General features: G+C 41.5%; 1 protein-coding gene across 1 annotated transcript; it reads right to left on the bottom strand.

Annotated features, from left to right (window-relative positions):
* Positions 1-7,853: 7,853 nt before the first annotated feature.
* On the bottom strand, positions 7,854-8,953 carry LOC112609544 (late cornified envelope protein 1C-like). The gene has a single exon (XM_025362434.1). It carries the CDS (start codon positions 8,485-8,487, stop codon positions 8,155-8,157), a length of 333 nt encoding a protein of 110 aa, XP_025218219.1. The 5' UTR covers positions 8,488-8,953; the 3' UTR covers positions 7,854-8,154.
* Between the last annotated feature and the right edge of the window lie 287 nt (positions 8,954-9,240).

The following is a 9,240-nucleotide window of genomic DNA, read 5'->3' as shown; positions in this document are numbered from 1 at the left end:
GTTACATTTTTGACTTATAAATAAATTATAAGTTAAGGATAAATAAGCATAAGAAAGTGTATACATTACACAGTAAGGAAAAACAGAAAATACAGAGTAATGAATATCTCTAGGTAGAAGGGATATATAAGGGGATGGTTTCAATCATATTTATGATGATTTATTTCTTAATATGAGTAGAAAATACATGCATGGGGTGTTTACCAGGAAATCCTTTTAAGTTTGTATCTGTATAAAATATTTTATTTAAGAAATTTATATATATGTAAAAATTAACACACACTTATATAGTAAGGGATTAGTCTATCATATTTCATATATATTAAAATATTTCAGAAAATTATTTGACTTAATTTTGTTTTCTTCTTCTCTAACAAAATATTTAATTTAATATGCGTGTATTTGTGCCTATTTTTCTTTATAATTTCTTTAATTGTTTTTATATTGAGAATGTTTTTCTCAATCCTGAGAGAAGATAAACATTTAGCCACAAGTACTTCTTTCTTTATAATTTGATTTCCTCAAAATATTTAATCCCATGGAATTTGTCTTGGCATCTAATACTAAATGACGGTTTACATTTTCTTTTCAGTTATCAAAATTCCCTAACTCCAGATATTGAATAGCCATCTTTTCCCCGCTGATAACCATTATCTGCATCATCATATTTTAAATCTTTGTATACATATATAGATTTAATAGTATTTATATGTATATATACATATATGTGTATACATAGATACGTATATGTGTGTGTATATATATACTATTACATTCTTTCTTTTTTTTTAAAATTTGTACCAGTCTCAAGGTTTGGGGTTTAATTATGTGGAAGTTACAGAAAAGTATTTTATCAGATTAGGACTTGTGGTGGATAAGAAAAATCCTCTAGATTTCTGGCAAACAAAAGGAAGAAAGAGAATTTCCTAGAGCTAGAAGTTTAGGACCCTGCCCTCCTCCCTCCTCCTCCAGGGAGGAGCCTGCAGGTGAATCCCTGATATGGGGGATGTATAGAATGAGGACCCAACTCTTCCCTCAGGAAAGCTGGAGGAAATGAAACCAGTTTTGTCATCTAAGCAAAGATAAGTTTCTAGTTCCTCTGCAAGCGTGGGTCAAATGATGCATGAGTGCTTTCTAAGACCAGATGTGGATCACATTGGAAAGATGAACTGCTCTTAGCCATTTTATCCCTTGTCTAAGAGAAGATTCTGGAACCAAGACTGAACTTTGAGAAATTCACCCTGGAGAGGCATCACTCACATCATAGATAGAGGGGACACTAAAATGCCCAAGAGAGGAGGAGTCAGAAATTGGATTCTGCTTCCTGGTTGCTCCAGTATCAGAAGGAGATTGTGCCTACACGTCAGACTGAGCCTCTTCTTTTTTCTCCATTCAGAAAATACATTTAGAAAGCTGAAGGATAGACATTAGGTGGGGAATGAGTAAAAGGACCAGGCTTCCTTTCTCTGGTATGGTGGGGCAACCCACTGGAGCGGGTTCATGGGCAAATATGCCATTCAATCAAATTTGGGGCCGGGTGCAGTGGCTCGTGCCTATAATCCCAGCAATCTGGCAGGCTGAGGCAGGCAGATCCCTTGAGGCCAGGAGTTTGAGACCACCCTGGACAACACAGCAAAATCCTATCTTTAAAAAAAATATGCAAAAAATCAGTCTTGCATGATGGTGTGTGCCTATAGTCCCAGTTACTCAGTAGGCTGAGGTGGGAGGATTGCTTGAACCTAGGAGGTTGAGGTTGCAGTGAACCATGATTGCACCACTGCACTCCAACCTGCACAACAGAGTGAGACTGTCTCAAAAAAAAAAAAAAAAAATCAATCAGCCTATCAAATTTGCCATTAATATTGTTTTTCTGACTGAATATTTCATTACTGAACTGAAAGCAAGTTTGTAATTTTTTTGTTTTAGAGATGAGGTCTCGCTTTGTTGTCCCGGCTGGTCTGAAACTCCTAGGTTCAAGTGATCCTCCCACTTGGGCCTCCCAAAGAGCTGAGATTATAGGCATGAGCCACTGCAATGGGCCCAGGTTTGTGATTTCAAGTAACAAATCACTTTCCATTACTTGGAAACAGCTGTAAAGTCAGTTGGCCTTTCAACTTTTCATTTAGGAATTGGAAAACCATCCCACTGAGTAAAATTTTAAGGACAATTTTACTTTAAAAATTTTTAAATTTTTAAAAAGCTGTAATTTTAATTACATCCTGCAAGCTAAGCTTGCTCGATGTGAAGGTTGTAGACAGATTATTTAACATGCACCAGCTTAAGAAAACACACAATTGGATAAGATTTCATAGAAGGATGACATTTGAGGTGAGTCTTAAAAGAAGGACAGAATTACAAAATGTCCAGATGGTAGGGAGAGATTTGGAGGAACTTCAGATAGAGGAAATAGCAAGTAAAGCTGCTAATAGTAATATAAGTAGTGATTATAGTAGTTAGTAGTGACACTAAGAGTAGCAGTAGTAGTAGTGGCAACACTTATAAAATATCAAGAAAAGCTACTCTTTATTGAAGACTTACAGTATTCTGGATATGGAGCTATGGATAGCAAATTCTACTTACAGCTTCTCAGAAAAAAAAGGATGAAGATATACAAGGGTAAGTTATATCTGTGCAAAGGTGAGTTGCTCAGTGCGGCAAGAACATGGAGTGTCATGGGAAGCATGAATGGTAAACCTTAGAAAAGAATTTGGAAACACTTCCTGCTGAGTCCCAAATGTAATACTTAAGAAGCACATGCATTGTTCTGTAGAAAGCCTCTGTTTTGCAGAAGTAGAGTGACAATTTCAGACATGTGGTATAGGGAATGTGTTCTGGAAAAAAAATGCAGAGAATTTAATGGAGATGGAAGAGGAAGAAAGAGACAAGATTTAATGGAAAGTTAATACAAGTGCAATTTTTACACAAAAAATTTGCTTTGAACTAAACTGATTTCAGAAGTAGTTAGTGAGAAAACTGGGAGCCCCTGCTGGGACTTCACTCTAGAAGCAAAAAGAGGTGATAGGGAGGGGTCCTGAGACAAATCATCAATGTGTGCATGTGTGCGTGTGCACCTGTCCATGTGTGGAAGTGTGTGTATCTGCATGTGATGTGTGTGTATGTACATACATGTGTGAAGGAGGAAGGATGTCGGGTGGAGCTAGGTCAGGAGGAGCAGATGGCGCTCATAGAGGGAGAGGAGCATGGAGAGACCAGTCAGGGCCTTAAAGGGGACCAGAAGCAAAGGAGCCATGTTTACAAAAGACATTTCAGACTTGGTCACAAGCAATGCTGCTTCAGGCCAATTGACATAGGACAGACAGAGTTGGAAGTCCCTTCCCACTCCTGCCCTCATTGACCCCAATTCAAGCCACAGTGTTACATTGGCTCCTGAAATTCCAAGGCCACCACCTGCAGAGGACAGAGTGAGGAGAACAATAGCCACTCAGGGAGAATAGGGAAAGAGGTAGGTACAGAGATCTCTTTAAATGAGCAAAGAATGTAAGATATTTGTGTTCCATATGAATGTTTACTAAACAATAACCTTAGCAGAGACTTTAATAAATAAGTGGACAGGATAACCTATTCTGTGGATACCAGTGAGAATCTTTCCCCAGCGTCTCCTGTCATTTCCCAATGAGCTCATGAACAAAGTGGCCATGGTGGCAGGTAAGACAGTGAAGTTGTGTTGCTGCCCTTGCCAGCTGAAAACAAACTGATTCTGGTAGTCATTACTAATAGGTAAAAAGAAAAGAAAATGCAGATCAATAGGTATATAATAGGGGATGTGCTAATTTGCTCAAGCAAATACCACATCTAGTACAACACCTGTAAATGGAGTCATCCCCTGGCTAGGCTTATAATAATTCAGTGTATCAGTCTGCTCCAGCTGTCATAATAAAATACTATAAATTAGGTGGCTTAAATAATAGAAATTTATTTCTAGTAGTTCTGGAGGCTGGGAAGCCCACCAAGGTCAAGGTGCCAGTCGATTTGGTTTCTGATGAGAGCTCCTTTTCTGGCTTACGGATGGCTACCTTCTCATTGTGTCTTCACATGGCTAAAAGGAAATCCCTGGCATCTATCTCTCTTCTTATAAGGGCACAAGCCCTATGAGATGAGGGTCCGACACTCATGACTTTATCACCTATCACCTTCCTAAGGGCCCTAGCTCCAAATATAGCCATATTGGAAGTTACGACTTCAATATATGGATTCTGAGGAAGCATAAATCAATCCATAGACACCCAATTTCATTCTTCAAGATTCAACTATTTTCTGAACAAGTTAAATAAGTGAGTTGAATAGGGATGTGGTGAGAATTATCATCTCTGTATCTTTCAAGTCCTTGATAATGGCACCAATATCTGCAATCTCTCCAGTAATATGGTGTTGCTTTTGGTTCATTATTTTCCCAGGTGGAAGCAGTTCTAAAGGCTTCCATTTGGCCTTTTCCACCATAATAGCCATCACTCCACAGGTCAGGGAACTGATAAGAGGATTCTGCCAGTTGCCGAGTATGCCTGTTAAAATTATGCCTTTTGGAACTGAGGAAATAATCACAGAATGGCTGCAGAGACACACTGTGAGGTGGAACTGAGCTAAAATTCCATGGATCACTTAACTTCCATAAGCTCCTACTCTGACTGGTGGAGCAAAGTGGCATTTTAAGCCCCTTGAAATTAGTGTCAACTAAGAGCTAGTGTCCAGTTATCCAAAACAGTCTGATTATTATTTCCTTTTCCCAATGCACGGCCACCCTGGTAAAAAGGTGTAGGTCCCTTTGGGAGAAAGAAAACCAGTATAAATGTTCAGCAGTGTACTAGGCTCTTTCTTCAAGGAGATCTGGCCTCTCCTTCCTTCAAAGAGTTCTGAGTCCATAAAGTAGCTCAAGCCTGGGCTTTGATTGAGGAACTGTGACTGTTTTTATCACTCAAGTTGGACTTTTTTTTCACTTGTCTAGAACTCTTCTGTTATACAGATCAAGAAAGAATTTAGTAGACTTCCCATTGATTTCACTTCCAGGGATAGCGTGACCAACTAGCCAACACTCTACAGGCCTGTGGGTCGGAATATTCTGATTGCTGCTTGGTTTCTGCTGTCCATATGGTAGCCACACCCATCCACTTTGCCTTTGGTGATTACATGCCATTCCTTGGCCCCTGATGCCCAGGGATCCAATATTCCCCATAGTTTTCAGTAACAGCAGATCCCACTGAAATTGGTGATCTACTGAGATAATGGCAATCTAAGCCTTTTTTTTTCTTTTTCTTTTTCTTTTTCTTTTTTTTTTGAGACACAGTCTTACTCTGTCACCCAGGCTGGAGTGTGGTGGCGCGATCTCGGCTCACTGCAACCTCTGCCTCCCAGGTTCAAGCGATTCTCCTGCCTCAGCCTCCTGAGTAGCTGGGATTACAGGTGCGTGCTACATGCCTGGCTAATTTTTTGTATTTTTAGTAGAGACAGGGTTTCACCATGTTAGCCAGGATGGTCTTGATCTCCTGATCTCCTGATCTCGTGATCTGTCCACCTTGGCCTCCCAAAGTGCTAGGCTTTCAGGCGTGAGCCACCGTGCCCAGCCAATCTAAGCTTTTTAGAGCTCTTCAAGGATGCTGAGCCTCCCCTCACAAACATGTTTTTCACAATTGTGATGAAAGGTGAATCATCCGGGCCTTCCAAGGTGGGCGATTTGTCATTTCATGACAAATTAATTCTAATATTCCAATCTCCCTAATGCTCTGAATCTCTTCCTCTGCAGCAAAACAAGGCAGGCCTGTCATTTCTAGGTCACACACGTATTCTCTGAATGTCTGTCTGTATACACTGTAGTTCTTCTGGAGCGTAGTGCACCTTGTCTTGGGTCACATGTTGTACCTCACCATTGGGGACCTGCTGGGACTTCACTCTAGAATCAAAAAGAGTTGATAGGGAGGGGTCCTGAAATGAATCATCAATGTCTTTCAAGGCAACTGCTTCACAGGAGCCCATTACAGTTTCCTTAGAAAAATCAGGGTCAGTCTCCCCAGGTCGGTGTGGAAAGGCTGCTTCTACTGGCAAAGAAGACTCAATCAAATTCAGGGGTATAGTGTTTCCACGGTCATCAGGATTTTCTCATTGGTCCTCATTCCAATTTTCAGAGTCCCATTCCTCCTCCTCCTCCTCCTTTTTCCTCTTCTTCCCCTTCTTCTTCTCCTTCTCCTCCTTCTCCTTCTCCTCCTCCTCCTCCTCCTCCTCCTTCTCCTTCTCCTCCTCCTCCTCCTCCTCCTCCTCCTCCTCCTCCTCCTCCTCCTTCTCCTTCTTCCTTCTCCTTCTTCCTTCTCCTTCTCCTTCTCCTTCTTCCTCCTCTTCTCCTTCTCCTTCTCCTCCTCCTCCTCCTCCTCCTCCTCCTCCTCCTCCTCCTCCTCCTCCTCCTCCTCCTCCTCCTCCTCCTCCTCCTCCTCCTTCTTCTTCTTCTTCTTCTTCTTCTTCTTCTTCTTCTTCTTCTTCTTCTCCTTCTTCTTCTCCTCCTTCCTCTTCTTCTTTTTAGACAGAGTCTCACTCTGTTACCCAGGCTGGAGTACAGTGGTGAGATCTTGGCTCACAGGAACCTCCGCCTCCTGGGTTCAAGTGATTCTCCAGTCTCAGCCTTTAGAGTAGCTGGGATTACAGGCATGTGCCACAATGCCAGGCTAATTTTTGCATTTATTTATTTATTTATTTATTTATTTAATTTTTTTTAGAAGAGACAGGGTCTCACTATGTTGATCAGGCTGGTCTCGAACTCCTGACCTCAAGTGATTCACCCACCTCCCCCTGCCAAAGTGCTGGGATTACAGGCATGAGTCACTGTGCCCGGCCCCCATTTCTTCCTAATCAATGTCAAGGAGAAATGCTTTAACTCAGGAAGTGGTTGTTGCAATGAGCCGAGATCGTGCCACTGCACTGCAGCCTGAGCGACAGTGAGACTCCAACTCAAAAAAAGAAAAAAAAGTTGATTCTCTCCTTCATAAGTTTTTAATTCAAAGGAATAAATAGTAAATTTGCAATAGAGAAAGCTGGCAGATCAAGTGGTCGAAGTTATATCTCCAGGAATGGGACAATTAAACATCATGTAAGGCATGACATCATGCTCTAAGGACAACACCACTTTTGTGGGATATTTGCAAAAATGTGTAATCTGAGCCTGGTCAAGAGGAAACATCAGACAAACCCAAATTGAGGGGCATTCTACAAAACCAATGGTTTTTTAAAAAGGTCAGTGTCAAGGAAAACAAAGAAAGACTGTAGAACCATTTCAGACTGGAGGAGACTGAAGAATGGCTTCACTTTATCTGTAGACATGCTGAGAATTTGGAAATTTAATTTGTATTGTAATTCAGTCACTCACTGAAAAGATTTGGGGTTTAGTTTTTAGCAGTTTCAGCTCTGAGACTACAGAAGATAAGGGTTTCTTTCAGGACAGACATAAAATCTTTCAGGTTATTTATGTGCTGCACAAACTGAGGATTCAAATCCTGGACCTCATCATTTTCTTCTCCCATCTTACTTAACACAATGAGGAGCAACCAGCCAATCTCTTTATATTCATTAGTTTGACAAAAGTATTCTCAGGTAGCAAATCCATGGCCACTCAAAACCTTGTCTCTTATAAGCATTTGATTAGAAACATCCAATAGTGATATTTTGCATATGGATATTTTGCATATCCATATCCTGGATTGGATTCTGAACCAACAAAATTGTCTTTTGCTATAAAGGATATTAGTAGGAAGACTGGCAAAATTTGAATAAGGTCTGTAGATACTAACATCTTGGGAGAGCCTGGAGATGAGGACAGAGTATGAAAAGCAATGAAGAAATAACAGTCAAGGCAAAAAGGAATGCATATTTCTGGTTTTATTGTTTCACATCAGGCTGAGCTATGTAAAAAGACAAGCTGCAAAGGGATATAGGTCTGTGTTTTGGGCTTCCCAGAGCAACCACACATATGCAAACCGAGGTCATTAAAAGACTTTGTGGGAGAAGTTTTGGGCTTCTGAACTCCAAGACAGAAGAATCCTCTATGCTTGAGCTCAGTCTTCACCAAGACCTCTCAGCAACATGGGCAGGCCCGGAAGGAGAAGGAAGAGGAGAGGGAAATATTTGGTCGTTTGTGTTCTTCTAGGTTCAGGATCCACTTCAGCAGCAGCCTCCAGAGTGCTGGCCACTGCCCCCTCCACAGCAGCTGGAGCCCCCCGAGGGCTGGCTGCAGCGGTCAGAGCTCTGGGGTCTGTGGCAGTGGGACCTGCGGCGCCTGTGGTGGCTCAGACAGCAACTACATCCCCCAGAGCTGCAGCAGCCCCCAGAGCTGGAGCCACAGCAGCCTCCGGAGCTGACACTGCAGCAGGAAGAGACCGGAGGGCACTTAGGGGGACACTTTGGGGGGCACTTCTGGGTGGGGCACTTGGGAGGGCACTTGGGGGTGCACTTGGGAGGGGGCTGGCACTGCTGCTGGCTCTGCTGGCAGGACATGTCGGTGGTGGGTGTTCAGGAGCTGAGAGAGAGTCAGACAGAAAGTTAGACCCAGGCAGAGGCCATCCCTGCCTATTTTTGCCTTTTCAGCATCATTTCTAATCCCTTCATTTTGATGAACTCCTTAGTGTAGTTGTAGCTAATTAATCACGGGAATGTGCATTATTTCTAATAGTTGGCTAAGCACACTTATAGCCTCTGTTTTGAACCTTATGCTTTTTATATACTTATAAAATCATAAAGCATTTTCAACTATTTTATAATTAGAAAGCCAAAGCCAAAAGATATTAAGAGAGCATTCTTAAAATCAAGCATGTAGTATGTAGAGGAGACATTCTGCTTCAACTACACACCTGAATCATGAAAACAATCTAGAAAGGGGTTTGGAAATAAAATCGTTTTTCAAGGGGAAACAGTCATTCTCTCTTGGAAGAATTTTCTAGATTGTTGTAAGGACACAGAAGTTCAGAACTGCAAAGGAAGTTGGAAAACTAACTGAGGAAAAATATCATTGAATTAAGTTGAGGCTTGTATCCAGGTTTCCGACTTAGTCCAATGCTCTGAAATTCTCAGCAAACACCATACCGAATGTTCAGCACTTATATTTTGTTTGTCTACTGTCCTTGCCTTACCAAGTTAAGTACCATTAAATGTGAGTTTAGGGGAGTCAGTTAGCTGTGATACCCTCTACACTGGCTGGGAACCACTGTTTCCATCTCAACTTTTCAGGAAAGGACAGTTATATTTTTCAAG

Source organism: Theropithecus gelada, chromosome 1, assembly GCF_003255815.1.
Source record: "Theropithecus gelada isolate Dixy chromosome 1, Tgel_1.0, whole genome shotgun sequence".
In the NCBI taxonomy this organism is placed as follows: Eukaryota; Metazoa; Chordata; class Mammalia; order Primates; family Cercopithecidae; genus Theropithecus; species Theropithecus gelada.
Note: the sequence above shows the minus strand (reverse complement) of the source record. Positions and strands in the feature narration are given on the sequence as shown.